General features: G+C 38.9%; 2 protein-coding genes across 19 annotated transcripts in view; one reads left to right on the forward strand and one right to left on the reverse strand.

Annotated features, from left to right (window-relative positions):
* Nucleotides 1-22,944, reverse strand: part of dock7 (dedicator of cytokinesis 7) — a 73,628-nt gene that overhangs the window by 42,915 nt on the left and 7,769 nt on the right. For all 18 annotated transcript variants that reach the window (XM_047373828.1, XM_047373827.1, XM_047373826.1 and 15 more), the window contains exons 4-19: nt 22,218-22,286; nt 21,998-22,127; nt 21,539-21,751; nt 21,284-21,369; nt 21,133-21,199; nt 20,528-20,677; nt 19,077-19,157; nt 18,310-18,472; nt 17,751-17,893; nt 17,568-17,661; nt 17,307-17,469; nt 6,270-6,387; nt 6,017-6,087; nt 3,241-3,379; nt 3,048-3,149; nt 2,450-2,536 (exon numbers count right to left, since the gene is read on the reverse strand). In XM_047373828.1, the coding sequence (XP_047229784.1) occupies nt 2,450-2,536; nt 3,048-3,149; nt 3,241-3,379; nt 6,017-6,087; nt 6,270-6,387; nt 17,307-17,469; nt 17,568-17,661; nt 17,751-17,893; nt 18,310-18,472; nt 19,077-19,157; nt 20,528-20,677; nt 21,133-21,199; nt 21,284-21,369; nt 21,539-21,751; nt 21,998-22,127; nt 22,218-22,286 (1,876 nt within the window). The remainder of the gene's footprint in view (nt 1-2,449; nt 2,537-3,047; nt 3,150-3,240; nt 3,380-6,016; nt 6,088-6,269; nt 6,388-17,306; nt 17,470-17,567; nt 17,662-17,750; nt 17,894-18,309; nt 18,473-19,076; nt 19,158-20,527; nt 20,678-21,132; nt 21,200-21,283; nt 21,370-21,538; nt 21,752-21,997; nt 22,128-22,217; nt 22,287-22,944) is intronic.
* Nucleotides 12,522-16,283, forward strand: angptl3 (angiopoietin-like 3). The gene is made up of 7 exons (XM_047373832.1): nt 12,522-13,212; nt 13,664-13,774; nt 13,894-13,990; nt 14,112-14,225; nt 14,347-14,442; nt 14,786-15,058; nt 15,160-16,283. The coding sequence occupies exons 1-7, from the start codon at nt 12,685-12,687 to the stop codon at nt 15,342-15,344; spliced, it is 1,404 nt and encodes a 467-aa protein (XP_047229788.1). The 5' UTR covers nt 12,522-12,684; the 3' UTR covers nt 15,345-16,283.

Here is a 22,944-nt window from a genome sequence, read left to right on the forward strand (position 1 = left end):
TGGAAGAGTGGCAAGAAGAAAGCCATTTCTCAAAAGTATCCATAAAAAGTCTCGTTTAAAGTTTGCCACAAGCCACCTGGGAGACGCACCAAACATGTGGAAGAAGGTGCTCTGGTCAGATGAAACCAAAATCCAACTGTTTGGTCACAATGCAAAATGATATGTTTGGCGTAAAAGCAACACAGCTCATCACCCTGAACACACCACCCCCACTGTCAAACACGGTGGTGGCAGCATCATGGTTTGGGCCTGCTTTTCATCAGCAGGGACAGAGAAGATGGTCAAAATTGATGGGAAGATGGATGGGGCCAAATACAGGACCATTCTGGAAGAAAACCTGTTGGTGTCTGCAAGAGACCTGAGACTGGGACGGAGATTTATCCTCCAACAAGACAATGATCCAAAACATAAAGCCAAATCTACAATGGAATGGTTCACAGATAAACGTATCCAGGTGTTGGAATGGCCAAGTCAAAGTCCAGAACTGAATCCAATCGAGAATCTGTGGAAAGAGCTGAAGACTGCTGTTCACGAACGCTCTCCATCCAACCTCACTGAGCCTGAGATGTTTTGCAAGGAAGAATGGGCAAGAATTTCAGTCTCGATGTGCAAAACTGATAGAGACAAACCCCAAGAGACTTACAGCTGTAATTACAGCAAAGGGTGGCGCTAAAAAGTATTAACGCAAGGGGGCCGAATAATATTGCACGCCCCACTTTTCAATTTTTTATTTGTTAAAAAAGTTTGACATATCCAATAAATTTCATTCCACTTCACGATTGTGTCCCACTTGTTGTTGATTCTTCCCAAAAAATCTGAATTTTATATCTTTATGTTTGAAGCCTGAAATGTGGCAAGAGGTTGAAAAGTTCAAGGGGGCCAAGTACTTTCGCAAGGCACTGTAGATCTGAATGAATGAAAGATTCTCATTGAATACTTTGTTCTGTACAAAGTTGAATGTGCTGACAACAAAATCACACAAAAATCATCATAGGAAATCAAATTTATTAAGCAATGGAGGCCTGGATTTGGAGTTACACACAAACTTAAAGTGGAAAAACACACTACAGGCTGATCCAACTTTGATGTAATGTCCTTAAAACAAGTCAAAATGAGGCTCAGTATTGTGTGTGACCTCCATGTGTCTGTATGACCTCCCTACAACACCTGGACATGCTGCTGATGAGACAGTGGATGGTCTCCTGAGGGATCTCCTCCCAGACCTGGACTAAAGCATCCACCAACTCCTGGACAGTCTGTGGTGCAACATGACGTTGGTGGATGGAGCGAGACATGATGTCCCAGATGTGCTCAATCGGATTCAGATCTGGGGAACGGGCGGGTTGGTCCATAGCTTCAATGTCTTCATCTTGCAGGAACTGCTGACACACTCCAGCCACATGAGGTCTAGCATTGTCCTGTATTAGGAGGAACCCAGGGCCAACCACACCAGCATATGGTCTCACAAGGGGTCTGAGGATCTCATCTTGGTACCTAATGGCAGTCAGGCTACCTCTGGCGAGCACATGGAGGGCCATGTGGCCCTCCAAAGAAATGCCACCCCACACCATTACTGACCCACTGCCAAACCGGTCATGCTGAAGGATGTTGCAGGCAGCAAATCAATCTCCACGGTGTCTCCAGACTCTGTCACGTCTGTCACAAGTGCTCAGTGTGAACCTGCCTTCATCTGTGAAGACCACAGGGCGCCAGTGGCGAATTTGCCAATCCTGGTGTTCACTGGCAAATGCCAAGCGTCCCGCACGGTGTTGGGCTGTGAGCACAACCCCCATCTGTGGACGTCAGGCCCTCATACCATCCTCATGGAGTCGGTTTCTAACCGTTTGTGCAGACACATGCACATTTGTGGCCTGCTGGAGGTCATTTTGCAGGGCTCTGGCAGTGCTCCTCCTGTTCCTCCTTGCACAAAGGTGGGGGTAGCGGTCCTGCTGCTGGGTTGTTGTCCTCCTACAGCCTCCTCCACGTCTCCTGGTGTACTGGCCTGTCTTCTGGTAGCGCCTCCAGGCTCTGGACACTACGCTGACAGACACAGCAAACCTTCTTGCCACAGCTCGCATTGATGTGCCATCCTGGATGAGTTGCACTACCTGAGCCACTTGTGTGGGTTGTAGAGTCCGTCTCATGCTACCACGAGTGTGAAAGCACCACCAACATTCAAAGTGACTAAAACATCAGCCAGAAAGCATAGGTACTGAGAAGTGGTCTGTGGTCCCCACCTGCAGAACCACTCCTTTATTGAGTGTGTCTTGCTAATCGCCAAAGATTTCCCCCTGTTGTCTTTTCCATTTGAACAACAGCTGTGAAATTGATTGTCAATCAGTGTTGCTTCCTAAGTGGACAGTTTGATTTCACAGACGTTTGATTTACTTGGAGTTATATTGTGTTGTTTAAGTGTTCCCTTTATTTTTTTTGAGCAGTGTATTTATACCTGTGTGTGGATAGTTGAAACAGCCACCAGTTCCACATTAAAAACTCCACGATGGTTGTCTACCCACTTCATTCCTGGCAGAGGAACCTGAAATATAAGACATAGAAAATCTGGGCTTGCTTTAGCACAAAAGAAAGGAAAAACTGAAGGGAAAGAGTGAAGGCACGAGATATGTTCTTTCTAGAAGGCTTATATCAAAAGGCCAATAACAGGTACATAACAAATGTTGCAACAAACTGCAGTTGAACTCTATTGGAGATCTCTATAATCCCCTTTGTGATTTACCGTTTAAAGGCATTTTAATACCCATGCATTACTAGAAAAAAATCATTCTTTAGTCCTGTGTTTCTCATTTTTCAAAACAATTACTGATATTCACAAAAAGCCCTGAAGAAAGTAGATATAAAATAATGCCTATTAAAGAGAATAAACTTTTAACTTTCACTGGCATTGGCTGACATCACAGACTGCTCATTTAACATCAAGCTGACTGAGACCTGTAAACATCCTATTCGGTCTAACGGGACATTGCATACAGTCTTGCTGGATTTAGCAGATTGATATGTTAAAAATAACACGCTAAAATATCAGATCTTACATCTGGAGAGAGAACAGAGTAGGACTGTGGCGGCTTCTCAAGAGATACAGGCAAACAAAAGTGTCCTGTTCTCAGACGTCCATTCTGTAACATTGGGATCCACTGGAGAAGAATAAAACACACAGATTATTTTCATCAGTACCTCCAGCCTTACAAGCAGGTACACTATTCTAGGTACACTAGTTTCACCTACCGTGTACCCCACAGGGGTCTCCAGTGGTGTGTTCTGCTTCTGCTGGCAGCTCACATGGTAAAACGTGAAGAGAATGTGGTGGTGGTCTGACAGGGAGGCAGGCAACTTGATCTTTACCTCATCATGAAAGTCAGGGGATCTGATGGCATTAATTACAAATGTGAAAGATTTTATGTCTACAGTATAACTGCTTCTTGTTAAACAAACAGGTGAATTGGAAATGAAACAATATATATTTGTTTGTTAGACACTTAAGGTGCCCAATCCACAAAAATATCCCACACCCAAATTCCACTCTTCATTTCTACAAAGCTACAGTATGTTTTTCCTCATAAAAACAATTGTTATTTTTTTAAATGCCATCTATATTACTGTAGGTCATTTAACAGACTAAAGCATGACGGAGAAGAGCCAGGCTATTGCTGCGTACGGTTCTTCCATGCACCACTGAAGCCTTTGTTTGTTATATGATTAAACTGTGAAAATGCCAATATGTCTTATTTTTCCAGACTTCATTCATCTAATTCCAAAAACAACACCAAACCCAAGGCAACAGCAGAATCCCTTTTGGGCTTGGCAGAAATGACTTAGCAAGTTTTTAAATGGGTGCAACACACAAACTGAGCTCCACTGCTCAACCCACAAATGTGGTTTTTTTTAAACACATGTGCCACCATTTAAGAGAAAATAAACACTTTTTTAAGCAGTGTACGATTTTGTACCAAAAAGAAATGTTACAATGGATTAAAAACAAATAATGCTAGGTACAGATTTTCACAGGTCAGAGTAAAGTTCAAGAGTTTAGGCATCATGTTTAAATATACATGCCTTAAGGTTAAAACCGCCTCCAAATAATACTGTAAAACCAAACAAAAATGACCATAAAAATTAAAATGTCAAATTCTAAAAGAATGTTCTAGCCAATCTCCTCCACTTGTCAACTCCATCCCAGTGTCAGACAAACCTGAAACATTTCCTGCTTTAATAGACATTTTTTTCTTCCAGCTGCCTGTTAGATGAAGACTGTAAATCACAACCCCTTTCACCTGTAAATCAGGATCCCAGTATTGAAAAATGTTAAACCCAAAATGTTCCATCAGTGAAGTTATAAAACCCTTAAATGACCTAGTGCTCAAAAATACAAATAATCAGCAAGCCCTAACAACCATCGCCCTCATTTCTTATGTCCCACTGCAGCTGTCACATAACTTTCCATTACATTTACATTCAAACTAATGTAATATTCCTTAATGTTCTACGTCTTCATTGTTTCTGGTTTTAGAAAACAGCACTGCACTGTAACTGCTTCTTAACGTATTAAAATATAAACTTTATTATCATCACATGCACAGGGCATGACAATGAAAGTCTGTTGGCAGTAAGTATGTCAGACAACAAAACACAGTGCAAACGTGGCTCAAAGGTATACACTTTACAGTTAAAATAGAATAATTCATCTTTTGCCTGCTTTCACTGTTTGTTGCAGAGCAGTGGCAAGCCACTGCGAGCGCTCACACCGCCATCACCTCCACTTAAAAGGTTTTGTTGGAACCTTTGATGGAAAGAACCAGTGTGGTGCACTTTTTAAAATGTCTTAAACAGGTTTGACTCTGTAGCCAGTTACATCCTGTGGGAGAGGTTTTCAGATGTTGGTTTTTCAGACCGAACATACAGCTGGTTTTCAAGTTATTTTCCTGTAATCAGAATGTCACAAAGCATGTACCCCAAGGCTGTGCATTAGGTTTTGTTCATTTAAGAATTTACATACATACATGTACAATATTACTGATCCCTCTCTTTTTTTTTTTGGGCTTGTTTTTTTATCTGTTGCATGCATTTGACATTTATCAGCTGCATTTATTACACACAAAAACGGTATTAAAGGAGACAAAACTCTTGGATATGTTGTTCTCAAACAAAAAGAAACTTCCGTAGTTTTACCTGCTATAATGTCCACAGAAGTCCTTACAAATACCCTGGCATATTAACTGATGAAAACTTTCCTTTTAACCTGTCCAAGCACACATTGATTCAACTAACTACAAAAAGGACATTTTAGATTTTAAACCATTTATGACACTGGTTCAGAAACTACCTAACCGCCAGTTCTGTCATTCATATCTTGGTCAACGAATAAAATTCGTTGAGGTCCCTAAGTGAAAAACAAAGGCAAATTACATAACAAGTCACAACTAACTTCTGCTGTATTCTTTTAGGTCCCAGAGGAGGAAACTTTCTCTGCAGGCCTTTTTCTGTTTCTCTGCAGAAACAACCAGCAACTACAACAGGCACATCAACAAATAGACTAGAAGTGACTCGAAGGGAAAAACCAGAAACTGTTTAAAAGAGGTCATAGCTGGGCTCTCATTTCTCATGGACAAAATTATTTTCGTTCAGAAACAGAGGAAGAAATTTCCTTTTAAAAATAAGAATAATTTTGAATGGTATGGAAAAACTAGGGTACTGGGCAGAATTAAGGCCAAACAGGGTCAAATACAACCACAACTGTGCAAACTTTTCAAATTTAGAGACTGTCTTTTAAAAAAACTGCACACCTAAATTAAATTGTTCTTTTGTTTGTCTTTTTTTTAATTAAAGTCTTAGTAGAGGTTTATAGACGGTTGAATAGGCCCAAAGTAAGGTCATTACAACAATATTTCAGGCGGTGATAAAGATCCAGGGAGCAAAAGAATCTTCCTAATCAGACTCTGTTCTGATTGATTAACTTTAGTAATAAAACAAGGTTTTGAATCTGAATTTAGATCGACTCTCTCACCTGTTATGGTACACAACTGCAGTGTAGGCCTCTTTATAAAAATCTGCACAACTTGACTTCCCGAATATGACCTGAAAGATAAAAGCATCAATTTTACAACAACATACATAAAGTGTTGCAGAAAAAGGAAAATTCCCAACTAAAGAATACTTCAATTACATCCATAAATTACCAAGTGGAAACAGTTCAAACCTTCCAATAATAGAAATATTAAATTCACTTGAGTGACTTATTCTTTTAGTTAATGGCATACCGGCATTGCATTGCTCAGATCCTCTCCATTCATAAATTGCACTTTGACTGTGATGTTGCGAGCAGAGCCCTGACGGTTGGCAAAGTTTAGACTCTGAGGGTTTACATACAGCAGATTCCTGAAAGAAGAGAATTAACTCATCAGATAGTAGTTCACATAGTGCCCAGGAGTTATGACAAGCGATCTGACAGGTTTAATAAAGAACAATGCATTTCAAGTAGGCAGACTGGGCAAAAATGATGGATCGTGAACTTTATTTTCTAAAACACAACCCCAAAGACAAAAATAACATAGGATTTAGTTAAGACTTTATTAGCAAAAACAGACACTGCTTTTTTACAATACTTTCAAGTAAAAGAGGCATCTTTAGGGAATGTTTGTCCTAGCTACTAAGGATGCACAATTTATCACAAATATATAATATATATCATATATCGCAATATCAATGTGTGCAAAATTCATATTGCAAAGGACTGTCTGAAAGTGCAATAGTTGTTGACTAATATGGCAGCAGATGCTTACACCGGATACAAATAAATGATGTTGCTCAAAATGCTAAAAGGTAACAGAGTGATGGAAGCACAGGTGAGAAAGAGAGGAAAAAACAAAACCGTCTTAAATCGCAGTTGATGGAGACATCGCAATATTTATCAATATTATCGCCATTGCAAGATTTTCTATAATCAGTCCTACTGGTTACCTAAAAAAGTAACAGTATTGGACGGTAACATTTTCTGTCCACCGGCTTGACAGCAACAAAACAGTGAGTTGTGAAAATCTTTTTCATCACTGCATGCACAGTTAAAGCTACAGCTGTATCATGAAGATCGGTTATAACTATGGGAAGTGTAAAATGGATTGGGGTTTGCTGGCAAACCACAATGACATAATCTATCCTGGGGGGATCAACCCACAGAGACAACAGCTGGAACCACAACCAAGTAAGGAGTGTGGGAATCTCTGTCTTGTAATTAGAATTTAATTATTCTTCTCTAGTATCCGAGCAACTTCCATGGCTGCTTTAAGTAGGTTACTGAACTTGAACTCCAGTAGAGCTCAACATAATTCCACTGTGGCAAAGTTAAAATATCAATGAGCATAAATAGAAACCATGATTGGTCCATTAATCTCTTCAGATCCAGCTTCAGTTAATAAGTAAACAAAGGAAAGGAAAGTTTGCTTTGCTAGTATTATTTGATGGAAAGAAAACCTTTGAATTTGCAATGGATCACAGGTATGTGAAAGAATGAGACAGAAAGATTCCACTAAGTCTGCTTAGATTTAAGCTTTCTAGTCTTTTGTTGCACTAACCTTTATGGTCCAGTGGTAAATAATAAACACTACAACCAGATTTGAGCTGATAAAACAGATTTCTGGCATATTTATGCAGCTTTTGGGTGAATTCAACTTCTCCTCTGTTTGCACGATAAAACGTTTTTAATCAATTCTTCATTAATGGGAACCGAGATGATTCAACCTCAAAATCACAAATAACATAAAAGCTCATTAAGATGGCTGTGTGGGACTTTAAGATGTACTGTCACTGTCAGAGTGCTCAAAGGTGAAGTATTACCTTGTTCTCTGCTATACAAAGCACAGGGGCAGAGTGGAGCAATTAATCTGTCAGTGCATCTAAACTATATTTGCTTTGTTGCATCACTATGTCTGACATTAAGGAATCAAACACTAGGAGTGTACGGTATAGGGGAACAGAACAGCCCCACCAGCTCTGTCTGCAGATTGTAGCCTCTCTGCAAGTTGCTCCAGCTGACTTCTTAACTTTTCTGCTGAACTTAGCCTAGAAGCACCAAAATGCAAATAAATATCTTTGTGCGTGCCATGGTGGTTACTGACATGTTTGATATTGGTTTCCACTCAGAGCACCATTCCATAAGGGGGCGGCATGAGCATTTAAAAAATAAATAAATGTCTATTTTCCATGACCTGCTCCCACATTCATCAATAGGGAGTGGGTGACCACAGTGTTGAAGTAAAACCTCTGGAGGAATGTTTTCTTAACTTCCTATAAGGGTGAAAACCACAGCATAGAACAGGTCAGGCCAGAAATGATCACACACTGTTGACAGAAATTTAAAACACAGGTAGGATTTATGAAACGTTTAATCTTTTAGGGGAACAGAAGATGGGTTTTGGGCACAGAGCAAGGGCTCGCCATCATTCAAGAAATGCCAAAGAGCATCCATAGATTAAAAAAAAAGTTATTTTATTTATTGCATTTCATTTTTTTATTTTAAAGTTGTTCATGCATCAGTGTAACCACAAGAACACAACAATCCAGCAATGTGGCAAAACAATGTTTGGCATACTCAATAGAACTTTGATTGAACAAATCAACCAATTACATCATTCAAAAACCGCATGAAATTATCAAATTATAAAAAGCAAAAGGGCAAATTTATAAACATAAAATCAACTAATTTCATGCCTCTTGGAGTTATCCCTACTTGAGAGACTCAGAAATTTACGAAGCTAACCAATCCTAGTACATTTACAATATTGAATACTACATGCTAATTTTACATAGACCAGTGATTCCCAACTTGGAAGAACCTGGGCTGCAATCCCAAAGAGACTGTCAACATCATTTTACACATATAAAAATAATAATACACCAAGATGATCAATAGGAACAATTAAAATTTAATCGCACCATATGCTGCATTTAAATGCCTATTACGAGTGTTTTTACAAAATGAAAGTCAATATTCTGCAGACATATTCACTCCTTACAGTGAGATCTGCAGGCAGATGCGGCATCTTGAATCAAACCTTGTGGACAAACTGAAGTAAAAACTTAGAATAATCTGTCATTAATTAGCAACAATTTTATTGGTCTTCATACACGTATGTGGACAAGCATGAATGCATTAAAAACAAGAAGAATCGTGGTGTTCAAGTTAAAAATGTATAGTTTTCCTAACAATTGTAAAACTACAGTTTATAAGAAACAAGCAGAACTGACTGTAAGCTCCACCTGAGGAGAGAACTCCATAAATTGACCAGCTAATTTCAGTTCATTGTATGTGTTACCCTTTAAAGAGCTGAACTGCAAAATGGTAAAATATTCTGAGCAATAAGCATCTATAAATTATTAATAACGTAAATTATCAATCAGTATCAAAGCCAAAATATTTGATAAGTGTTATAGAACCATCATAAATAAGCAAACAGAACAACAATAAATCAAGCATAGAAGAGTTAAGATTTCTAGGACCCATTTAGCGTCTCATACTCAGCCAAAGGTGTTACTTCCTCATTGCGTGGTGCATTAGACAATGCAGCCCCCTTGAAAAAAAAAAGATAATTATTCATAGGAGGCTAGCACCTTGGTTTAATTCAGAGCTGCATACTTTAAAGCACAATGTTAGAAAATTGGAGAGAAAATGGCGCTCTACACACCTAGAGGATTCCTACTTAATCTGGAAAAATAGCCTACTGTTGTATAAAAAGACACTTCACCAAGCCAGAACAGCTTATTTCTCATCATTAATAGAAGAGAACAAGAATAATCCTAAGTTTCTCTTTAGTACAGTTGCTAAACTTACACAGAGTCATAGCTCTGTTGAGCCATCCATTCCCTTAGCTCTTAGCAGCCATGACTTTATGGGATTCTTCTTAAATAAAATTGATTCTATTAAAAATAAAATCTTTGACATACTCCTGCAGATGATTACTTCCTCAGCAAGTGAGACAACACTGGAAGTAACTGTAGAACCTGATTTGTGTTTGGACTGTTTTGATCCTGTGAAGCTTCCTGAGTTGGGATAAATTTTCACTGTTACGCTGATGACACTCAGTTTTACTTATCCATGAATCCTGATGAGCCCAACCAGTTAGATAGACTACAAGCATGTCTTGAAGACATAAAAACTTGGATAACTTTACATGTTTTGCTTCTAAATTCAGACAAGACAGAAGTTGTCGTCTTTGGTCCGGAGTCTTAGAAAAAGAAACTGCTTAGTCAGTTACTTATTATTATTACCAGTAATAAAGTGAAAAACCTTGGTGTTATTTTTGACCAAGACATGTCATTTCAGAATCAGAATCAGCTTTATTGCCAAGTTCGTACATACAAACAAGGAATTTGACTCCGGTCCACTTTGCTCTTTGGTTTTGTTTTTGCATTACAGAATATACATATTTACAATGTACAATATAAACATATATAATAAATTAAATCCCATATTAATCCCATATTAAACAGGTTTCTAGGATTTACTTCTTTCACCTCCAGAACATTGCCAAAATTAGAAATATCCTGTCCAGGAGTGACGCTGAAAAACTAGTCCATGCATTTGTTACTTCAAGGCAGGACTACTGTAATTCTTTACTATCAGGATGTCCACAAAATGCAATTAAAATCCTTCAGCTGATTCAAAATGCTGCAGCAAGAGGTCCGATGAAAATGTAAAAAAAGAGAGATCATATTTCTCCTATTTTAGCTTCCCTTCATTGGCTCCCTGTTAAATCCAGAATAGAATTTAAAATTCTCCTCCTCACCTATAAAGCCCTTAATGATTTAGCTCCATCATACATCAGAGATCTGATTGGTCCATATGTTCCTAACAGAGCACTTCGTTCTCAGACTGCAGGTTTACTGGTGGTTCCTAGAGTCTCTAGAAGTAGAATGGGAGGCAGATCCTTTAGTTATCAGGCTCCTCTCCTGTGGAACCAGCTCCCAGTTTTAGTCCGTGAGGCAGACACCCTGTCTACTTTTAAGGCTAGGCTTAAAACTTTCCTTTTTGATAAAGCTTATAGTTAGAGTGGCTTAGGTTATCCTGAGCTATCTCTGTAGTTATGCTGCTATAGGCTTAGGCTGCTGGAGGACATAATGACCACTTTCACTCTCTCTGCTACATTCTCATACTACTCTCCAATTTTGCATTATTTGCTGTTATTTCAGCTTCTAACTTTGTTCTCTCTTTTCTCTTCCTAGAATCTACACCTGGCCTGACTCTGTGTCTACCTGTGACACCTTTCTGGAGGGGGACATCGTCAAAGCTGGCAACAACTTAATGCTCACCTTCTACCGATGATACACATAGCCCTGTCTTTCAATGTTAACCCTGACTATCCTAGACACAGCTACTGACCAAGCTTTTGCTGTGACTAACTGTATGTGCTCTCTCTCATACTCTAAACTTGAAAACTGGCTCGGAGTTTATCTGTTGTGTCTTCCTAGATGAAACCACTAAAAGAGCTACATTCAATTCAATTCAGTTTTATTTATATAGCGCCAATTCACAACACATGTTGTCTCAAGGCACTTCACAACAGTCAGGTACATACATTCCAATTAATCCTAACAATTGAACAGTGCAGTCGGAGTTAGTTACATTCATTAACATTCATTTTTCATTGCCAAAGAAAGATAGGATGGGGCTAGTCCATTTTAAACTTTAAAAATGAGCCATAACATTTTCAAATCAATGCGATGACAGACAAGTAGCCAATGAAAAGATTTAAGACTGAAGTTATGGGTTTATGCTTGTTTGTACTGGTATACATAAGAGTATACATAATAGTTGGTTAACTGTTTTTTAATAAAAGCAATTAGGTCATGTAAACATTTGACTTTAATTTTTACATAAAAATTTGTGGTATTTTTAATGAAGGTTATCATACCATGTGAATCTCATGTCCTGGGTTATTCCCAATGTATGCGTTCCCATGCATAAAACTTAGAAAGACCATGCAATAAAACCACAAACAAAGGTAGACCCAGTCCAAACCCTTTATACAGATTAACGCCCAGAAGCACAAATGTAGAGTCTTCTCCCCTCCCCACAAAACAAGGAGAGGCGCAGCAAGAGAGGCAGGGAGTCTGGCAGGGCTGATTCAGCACAATGCTAAATCAAACCTAGGAGAATTAATTACAAACAGCATTATCAATCTGAGCAAAGTGTGCACAGGGTTATAAGGTTTGAGATTGATTAGGCTGACGATCCATCAAAAACAGAGATAGCCATTGTTGGTTTTCTGCTGATCAGCTAAAGTGCAGCACCACAGATGGAGGGTAGGGTAGGGTGTGGTATACAGAGGGGGATTGGGGTTAAATGGTTAGTAGAAAAAAAGGGGTGGAGCGGGGGACACACATGTCATTTGCACACTGCTGTGATTTGTTTGTTTGAGAGAGGGAGGGCTTGAGGGGGATTTGGGAGGAGGTGGAGACAAAGCTAAAACATAGTAGGGTTTAATGATCAGCTAATCCCCTCCACCTCTACTGTGAGTATATAACACAGCACAGACTGCTGCTCTCTGATCATTTTAATAGTAAAGGAGACTTGGTTGTAAGCACAAAGAGAAAGAATAGTGTTAAAAAGAATCCAAAGAAAAATAGTGAGAGCAACATTAGAACAGCTTCCACATTTAAGGCTCAGAGGAGGAAAACATAATGAAGCTGTTTTATCTGTTGCTGCTGCTAGCCGGTTCTACTACTGCCTTCCATCTGGACACCTCAGGCAGAAGGGAGCACCCCACACTGCCCTCCGAGGCTCTCACCACAGAGGCGAGCCAAACCGAAGCAAAATCCCGCTTCGCCATGTTGGATGACGTCCGCCTTCTGGCAAACGGTCTCCTCCAACTTGGCCAGAGTTTGCGGGAGTTCGTCCACAAGACAAAAGCCCAAATCAACGACATCTTCCACAAGCTGAACATTTTCGACCGCTCCTTTTACCAGCTTTCGGTGGTCACATCAGAAATCAAAGAGGAAGAGGAGGAACTCAAGAAGACCACTAACATCTTGAAGGTCAACAATGAGGAGATAAGGAACTTGTCTTTGGAAATCAACACTAAGATCAACAACATCCTGCAGGAGCGCACACAGCTGCAGAGCAAAGTGGGAAGCCTGGAGGAGAGGCTGAAGGGACTGTCGCAGAGCATGATCCCTGCAGACCAACTCAGGGAAATCACAACCCTCAAGGTGAGAAGATAGCGATTAAAACGTCATGAAATGCAAAATTAAAAACATTTCTCTAGAACTGGTTACACAGGTCATGTAATGAACAAAACTAATGTAGATGCTCCATTGAACTTTGCTGATGGACCTTCAGAAATAAGCAATGGGAATGTATTATTCATGAAGAAACATCAAATTTGTGTTTAAATGTTGGTAATTACTGTTAATAATGAAACCAGTTTGGCATTCCTCACACATTTTCTCAAAATGCAATAATATCAGACAACCTGCATAGCTGTTTAATAAATTTTTTTTTGTGTTTTTTACTGTTTGCCATAAGTAGCAATCTGTTTTAAGTTATTGGTACATAAAAAAACACGCAGAAAGTGAACTCTAAAGAACATTTAACCAGTTCAAACATCAGAACTTGAAAAATAAGAATGTGAAAATTATGCACGAACGAAATATTTTCCAGGAGGTAATCGAGGCGCAAGAGAAAACAATCACCAGCCTTCTGATAGCGGTGAAGGAGCAGCACGATCAACTGGACCACCAGAAAATCAAGATTAAAAATCTGGAGGAAAAGGTAGCTGTGGGATACGAAGCGATCTAGACACACATCGCTCCTCAAAAACATGAGGCAGACAAACTCTCCAACGAGGGTTAAAAGCATTAACGATGCACATGCTTGTGTTTGCTTTGTAGCTCAGCTTCAAGAGCTTTCAGCTTACTGTCGATAAGGCGATGGATTCAGACCATTCACCCACTGATAAGTTTGAATATCTACAAATAAACTCCACTGGTACAGAAACAAATGGCAACTGTTTCAAATGTTTCATTGGATTAAGTAACAGTTAAATACAGGTAAAATACAGGTTAATTTTAGATCAACGAGTTAAAATCTGTCTTGACTTGTGTTTCAGACCTTCCTGTGGACTGCAGTGAGTTATTTACCAGAGGAGAAACAAAGAGTGGAGTCTATGCTATCAAGCCAAACCAATCAGAGCCATTTTATGCTTACTGTGAAATGAGTTCAGGTAAGTAAGACGGAACACCTAATTTACAGTGAATTAATATGTTACAAAAACGACTGTGTGGAGACTTCTTAATACAGCATAAATGACCATAAAAATGTACGTGTCTGTTTTTCTTCAACAGATCAGGGTTTCACTGTCATCCAGCACAGGGCTGATAGTATAGTGGATTTTGACCAAACATGGGAGATGTATCAAAACGGCTTTGGAGACCTGGAGAGTGAGTAGATTTTGGGTATCAAACAGAAAAATTTGAAAAACACAAATCTCTGAATTCGTAGAAATAACATGCAACATGGATTTCCACAACCTTGTTATATTTGCCTAATTCTGAATGATCACAATAAGAATGTGAAGACAGAAAATGTTTTTTTTAATGACACACACAGTGAAAAATATACACCCTTTTTTGAAAAGACTTTAAGAAGGGTGCATACTTCCTTAAATCTTGGTCACAGAAAACAATAAATATCGTCAATGTTAACGTCCTGCATGTCGGAACAGCTTCTTTTACTTATAAACAGTTCAAACAGGATAAATCTGTTGACTGCTGTATCCCACAGAGGACTTCTGGCTGGGCCTAAAGAAAATATACACCATCAGCCAACTGGGAGCTTACATCCTGCGAATTGATGTGGAAGACTGGAAGGAGGAAAAACACTGGGCTGAGTACAGCTTTTCACTGGAAGGTCCCTCCAAGGACTACACCCTTCACGTCAGCCACTTTGCAGGTGACCTGTCTGATGCAATGACCAACCTGACCGGCTCGAGATTCACCACAAAAGACAAGAACAATGACAACAGCTGCAACTCTGACTGTGCACGCAACTGCACAGGTATGGTAGCTCTTTTGCAACACTAAAAACTATTAACAAGTATTGCAAAAAATCAGTCGCAGAGTTTGTGTTGATACAAGTGTTGTTTCATGCATCTGCAGGTGGCTGGTGGCTCCACGCATGCAGTGAAACCAACCTAAATGGAAAGTATTTCTCTTTGAGGGCATTTGGACAGTCTGTGAGAAGGAAAGGCATTCAATGGGGGCCAGGCACAATGCCTTTATATTCCCTCAAGACGAGCAAAATCAGTTTACGGGTGATGCCAGTAACTGATAGCGGAAACTAACCTCCCAGACCTGAAATGTTCTTATTCCATACTGTTTTGTGTTTTTACTTAAAGAATTAGATTCAATTAAAAGATTTCACAGAAAGGGCAGTAAGAATGGTTTTAATTTACTCGCATCTAGAAGATTATTGCCTTTTGAACTTTTGTTAGGTGACATATGTCATAAATTGGACTTACAGATGTGATGCAATGGTGCAACCATGACATGTAGGTTGTTAACCTATTGGATCTGATCCACCAAGGACATTAGAACAGTTATTACACAACATCTGCAATCAGCGGACCTATTGATCCACATTGCAGCCTGATTCTGTACCAGATACCAGAGTTACAATGGGATGAAAACTTCTGAATGAGTTGCAAACTTTGAACACAGATCATGCAATCACAATGTACATTAACCTAAATCCGTTTCATCTTCTAGGCCAAGCATGCTATTTAAAATGCATTTTATCTCTCTGATGTGAAACTGTATTGCATCTTGTCTGAAGTAACAAGCAGAATCGTCAATGTCTTTTTACATAATGCATGCAGGTTTTCAATTTCAGCTTCAACAGAAATTGTATTTACAATGCTAACTATAATGTGCAGGCTGGTTGTTTTCCTCCATGTGTAGATCATCTGAATTTCTTTTGACTGTGCACTCAATAACTTTATCAATGTCTGTTAAGTTGTTTTTATTATTCTGTATAGTATTTAAACCATGTTCATGCTATAATGATTAATGGGGCATTGTTAGGTGATATTGTATCTTTGCGTTTCCACTGTTATTGAGTCATATTGACTTACGTCATTAGTGCAGCACACATTTCTGTTTGGTAAATATGTGTCATATTAACGGTCATCCTGGCAAAAAAAAACTGCATGCTATCAATCATACTGTATTTATGAAAAAAGAAATAAATCAGATTTTCAAAATACAAAACATTTTCAAAACAACTTCACTTCCAATGTCGTTGTTTAAAGGAAACAAGGAAATTCTGTACGTATTACACTCCTATGACATTTGAATCATATTTTGGTCTGATTATTTTTAATTAGTCTATCCCTAAATACTAACCCACTGGATAAGGAAACAGTGATAAAATCTGCCAATATCCCACAAAAATGATGGACAGCTGATTCCCTAAGAACGTTGCTGTTGTCTTACCACTCTGGCATTGTGGTAACACACATGCATGCTCCAGACAAACGGACCTCCAAAACACACATGCTTTTATAAGTGGCTATCTTTGCTGAAGACCAATTATTCAAATACATTTGATTCAATTCAAAAATACTTTATTTATCCCAAAGGGAAATTAATTAACATAAGCATGACAACTACTTTCTGAATAAATCCTATGCAGCAAAGGTGTACTTGTTGTTTTTTATACATCTTAAATGTCAGCCATAATTGGCTTTATTTTGTGATAATTAAATAATGATATTGTTGTATGACTCTGTACACATGATGTTAGATTCAAACAATTTTAAAACTTGTCGAGACCATATGATTTTTCTTTTTACCCTAAAATCTCAACATTTCTGTGGATCATCAAATACCCACTCCATCCACTGGATGGAGACCTAATTACCTGCAGATCAACAATGCTGGTGATGGTGGGGCCCTGTGTGCTGCTGTCTGGTAACATTTGGTTTCCTAAGTTACCTCGACCAAAATAGCCCTTTTTCAGGTGGACAACGTGCACTAAATACACAGATCAAATCTGCCTGTGCATGCAAGTGCAGTCAGTGTGTGAGCCATGCTCTGGCAAACATGAAAAATTACAAACGACAGGTATGAGGTGAAGAATTACGATCAAAATGTTTATCACAGAAGAGCAAAGCACAAGGAACTGAACCAATTAATCACCTCACTTTCAAAATAAATGGGTGAGAGTAAATTTAAATACTCTCCTGAAATTACTGAAACAAAAATAACTTAATACAAACATTCAAACTCAAGCTGTTTTTGTGTACCTGTATGTGGTATTTGGCACATAGACATCCCTTGCAGGAAATTCCAGGATATCTCTGGTAGGGCGCACCCTGCTGTCTGGGTAAGGTTTAACCTGCAGAAGGTCAGGAGTCAGGCAATAATGGGGGTTCTCTGGAGCTGGGGAGATGTCCAACTTTAACTGGGCTATGGTGATAAAAGGTGGGAAAGATGAAAAAGTGTCATTAATTAGAATTTCCTTATCATTTTTGAAACAAAGTCCATTATTCAAGTGTTGTAAGAACCTGTGATGGGCCTGAGCCTCCTCAGCACTGAGGAAGGTCTTCTCATATCAGCCAGAAACTTAAACAAATCTTCATCACTGAGCCTATCCCCCTCCTATCATGAAACATGAAAACAATCAAATGAATTTAAGAAAGAAACCAAAACACCAGAAAGAAAGACGACTTTTCTACATAAACTTGTACCTGTTTGAAGAAGTTGGTAATGGTAAGTGTTGCCGGCCTAAATCCTGTCAGACTGCATGATTCATCTCCGCTGGTGGTCCTCTCTAGAGAGCGCCTTCCCATGATGCTCGAGTTCCTCCGTTCTGACCATGAGCCTTTTCTCTCTTTAAACAATAAATCATAGAAACAAAATTAAGACTTTAAAACCTTCTATACCTTCTATATGTTTCTAATCTGCCCAGCAACAAAAGGCAGTTAGCAGCTTTAAAAGAAAACTTCCAAGACCAAAGGCTAACAAACAACTCAAAGTAACACTCCAGGGATCAATATAGCAGCATGCTGTTTTTGGATGTTTATTATCTCTGTTTGAATGGCTTTTCATCCTATTTGTTGTTGGAAAGGTTTTTTAGATAAAGATTTTAAAGGGTGGGAATGTGTTGACAGGCCCAAGAGGCTCATGAATGACTGCCAGCTGCTCTCTGCACCCAGATAAATACATGCAACCCATAAGCATTTTGTGGAATTGAAAAGCTATACGGTCTTTGTTTCAATTTATTGATGTTAAAAAGGAAGGTCAGACCTGATAGGCTCATCTCCAATTCTGTGTCTCTCTCCAGGCTTCCAGCACTGTTTACGATGTTCATCAGGTGAATGGCGGTCCATGCAAAAGGCATCCTGTAGCGGCCCAGACGCTGGCAGAACTGCTCTGACTGACTTCGAAGCTTCTCTAGCTTCTCTTTGTTCTATAAAAAAAGGTATATTAAATCAAGTATAGCCGCAGTTTATTAATTAAAGGACCATAGCTATGTTACTGTTTATTACTGAAGCACCAATTAATCGCTCTGTAATTGCAATCTACCGATGATCAGCAAGTCAAATACTGAAAAATCAAAATTTTCCCATTAATTACGTGTATCAAAACTGAAAAATCCACCAATTTTGAGTTTGTAAATGCATCAATAAAATGCTCGGTTCATTTAAGGCTTAGGAAAAAAATCAGATAAAGGTTAGAAATATTTACCTTGGACTCAAAACTACCTCCATCAAAGAACCTGCAGCACCATTTTTCTTTCATGGCCAATGCTTTTGACATTTAATTGTAGAACTGCAAAGGTTTACACCATCTGAGTAGGCAGGTTAGACCTCAAAGAAAAATAGAAACTGGTATTGGCCAGTAAGACCCTAACTGGTGCATCTCTCCTATTTATTCATTTAAAATATGAGTTACTGTATGTTAAATTTGGATGAAATAGATGTCAGAACAGATCAGAAAAACAAAAGTGGTTAAATATATTGAGTAACCCCACTTCTGCATTGTTCTCTAAATCTAAAAACCACTTATCGTACCTTGGAAGCATCTGATTCCTTGAAGACCATGTAAGGCTCTGCACATTCTCCTATATCACCTTGCTGTAGTACCTTTTCTAGCTGTTGATAAAACGTTGATGTCAGTAAGCAGGTTAATGTGCAACAAGATAATCACATAGCTCAGGCTGAATACATTTTTCCCTAGTAGTAAACATAATTTAATACAAAGTATTTTCCTCTTATGATTACATTCAGATTTCAGTGTGTCAAAGTGCTATAAAAATATCAAACCTGGTTTCTGTAATTTAACAGCATCGATTTCTTACTGAGACATTGACGGGAAACTGTGTTGGCACCTCTGGTAGAAGCTTAGGGAAATAAGCTTTAAAATACATTAAACTTTTATTGGTTCGTGGTCCTGCTAGGAAATGAAAAATCTGAATCTCACTAAAGCTTTTCAGTAGAAGGAAGCATGAACTGCTCCATAATTTCCCAAGTAAGACGCCCAAGTATAGGATTTGTTTTTGCGTATTGGGTCTTGATGCGTTGACTGTGGCCTCAGTCCGATCCTTGTGAAGCTCCAACAAATATTTGAATGGATTTTGCTTGACAACCTTCTCAAGCCTGCGGTTATCCCTGTTGCACCATTTCCTACCACACTTTATCCTTCCACTCAACTTTCCATGAATATGCATGGATACAGAACTCTGTGAACAACAGGCTTCTTTAGAAATGACCTTTTGTGGCTTATCCTCCTTGTGGCGGGTGTCAATGACTGTCTTCTAAACATCTGTCCAGTCAGCAGTAGTCCCCATGGTTGTGCAGCCTACTGACCCAGACTGTGAGACCATTTGTTTTTGTTAATTAGCTGATTAAGGTGTCAAACCATGCGTGTCTGAGACACAACATTTTGGGTTTTTATTATCTGTAAGCCCTAATCATCAAAATTATAAGAAATAAAGGTTTGAAATATTTCACTCTATGTGGAATGAATCTATATAAAGTATGAGTTTTACTTTCTGAAATGAGCTGACAAAATATTTTGAACTTTTTGAAGCTAATCTAGTTTTTTTGAAATGTACCAATATAGTGTCGAACGGCTATTATAGAGCCTCAGGTTCCCCAAAATGTTGGGTTTTTTTTTAATGTTCGGAATGGGATTATTCTATCATAACATACAATTTTTTTTAAAGCATTTTTACCAAGAGTGCCCAGAAATGTGGCCACCAACGGTATAATATCATTAACTACCAGCATCCTTAGTCCCGCTAAACTACAATGTTTCTTCAAATTGTTTGTTATAAACTACATACTGATGCATGCAAATCATTTGAAATCATTGTCTTATATTATTAATGCATGCAGAGACCACCTGGTTAGCTGCAATTGTTTTATTTCAAATATGTTGCTTACTCCACCTTTGTAACCACCAACCTAAAACATAATAATTTATCAATAAAGCAAAGGAAAACATAGCAAAACGGCTTCACCTTGATTACTAGGAAGATATCCTGGGAGGGGTAGGTGATAGAGAAAATGGCAGAGCGTGCCAGAGTGGAGATGGCTGCGGTCTGAATGTGCGGACGTAACATTCCTTTTATCTGCTCCGAATTTAAGTCGAAGAAGAAGTTTTCGGATATCTAAGGAAAACAGAAAATATCCAAACAGGTCAACATAATTTGATTATATCAGACAAAAAAAAAAGCATCACATATCAACAATATTAAAAAACATTTTAGCAAATGGCTGGGTAACTGCAAGTTGATTTCTTGCTCACAGTTGCTGACAAACAGGGTAACGTTTCAGTAAAAAATGAGTCCCCTGTGAATCTATGGAGCCCTGAAGCAAGGCAATATTTATGAGAGAGCTGCATCTCAAGGCCACTGCTACCCTCTAGTGTTTGTTACTGTAGGCAACATAATTCCAGTGTATGATTTAACCACTGTAGATTCTCGAAACCTTAACAGAACACAGCATAAAATTTTACAGTCTACTCATCAGATTTCTTTTAGCCCCCCAACAATTTTATTGGTTTGCAGAAGTTACCACACAACTCAGGGACAAGGAAGGAACTGAGGAAAGCATAACAGCTTACCTTTCTCTTTTCCTTGACATCATATAAGGCCAAACTAGCAAATATGGGTTCAATTTCGATCTCAAACCTTCAAAAGGGAGAGTAAAAACAAGTGAGTCAGCAAAGAGGAGCAGTTAAATACAACCACAGAAAAACTGTCTTCAACACTTACTTCAAGGACAAGCACTTGACGAGTAGCCTTTGACCAAAGTGCTCTTTAGGTACTTCAGGCACACAGTGGCGCTCAATGGGCTCCTCCTGTACATTCACAGCGAAAAGCACAAATAAACATTGGGAAATTTACTGACAATCAGCAGTCATTAATAAAGATCATATTTATCTTCGGACTGAGTGATGCACAAACCCCTTACCAAGTTTCTGAGAGACAAGATGCATATTTGAGAATCAAAAATGTACATGTCGTTACCTCATCGAGAGCAGGGTGTAAAGCAAAGACTTCACGATGGCGATTGGCGTTGCGCTGGTCCTCATTGTGCCGATCAATCTCCTCGTTGGGAGCACGGTCGAGGAGGTGGGGGAGAAGAGGATCAGGGAGGGAATTCTTCAAGTCAAAAATGCTGCAGGCCCAGCTGCCACGCGGAGTGTCATCTATAGACATCGATCGCCGCTTCAGATCATCCTAAAACCAACAGTTTATAAGTGTTGCACAGTTAAAACCACACCTGTGGTGACCACTTGTTCCATATCTATGTCAAACTTAACGTCTCCAGATTGGTTTGAATTTTAAAAAAAGGAGAGAATTCAGGAAACATCTATAAATAAATTGAAAGAACAAGAGCAAATGCCAGAACTGCTCGAGCATTTATTGCATCTTGTAAATACAAAGAGCCAATACACAGCTACAGGGGGCGCTATAAACCTGTACCTGGTCGTCCTGATAGCTGCTGCTGTCTGGCATCTCATCAGCCTCAAACACTTGTTTAGGCAAACCTTTCTGACGCTCCTTCTGTTTGTCCAGAGTGTTGGGGTTAAAGCCTGTGCCAAGTTTATGATATCTGAAAGAGGAAGCAGCCGTTACCATATACAGTAAACCATCATCCAATATTAAGATTAACAAGATGTAATGAGTTGAGGGGAAGCCTTACTTCCTATTAACAATGGCCCAGTCTTCTGTGTATGATCTGACACAGTCTCTGACATGAGTGTCAGTGTCCCTGCAATCAGACAAAACAAGCCCTGTTAAATATCATATGCATAACTACAAGTGAATTTACAGAAGACAGAACCTTTCCGACACATTTCCAAGTTTTTTGTAACATTCCCTAAAACACTGTGATGCCAAGCTAGAATAAGTATTAACACTGTGCTCCATTTCCATAGATTGTAAGAAAAATAGTGTCGCGCTAGAGCTGCTCAATATATCAAAATGCAATCCTCTCAGTATCAATGTGTGCAATATTGCAATCACAAAAGACTGTTTGGATGCGATATTTGACAGGCTATTATTATATTCCAAGTGCCATGCATTCAAGCGCTGCATGCTGCCTCATTAAGAAAACTTTCAGCAAACGTAATATAGGTTTTAGTGACTAAAATGCTAAAGCTGACAGAGAGAGGTGGTAATACGCTAATAATGGAAGACAAACAAGTATAATGAGGAAATGGGGGATAATCATAACAGGTATCATTGCAAAAACTTTACAAGAACTTAAAACTTTACAATGATTTTAACTTCAGCTCTCTTCACAGACAATGTATCCATCCAGTGCGAACACTAAACTTCAGGTTAATTTATGCAGAAAAGACTGAACATTTCTCCTAGAAGGTAAGAGCTCTGTGATAACTGGGAGAGTAAATGCACGCAGGCGCCTT

The sequence above is a fragment of the Girardinichthys multiradiatus genome, chromosome 9, assembly GCF_021462225.1.
Source record: "Girardinichthys multiradiatus isolate DD_20200921_A chromosome 9, DD_fGirMul_XY1, whole genome shotgun sequence".
Taxonomy (NCBI): Eukaryota; Metazoa; Chordata; class Actinopteri; order Cyprinodontiformes; family Goodeidae; genus Girardinichthys; species Girardinichthys multiradiatus.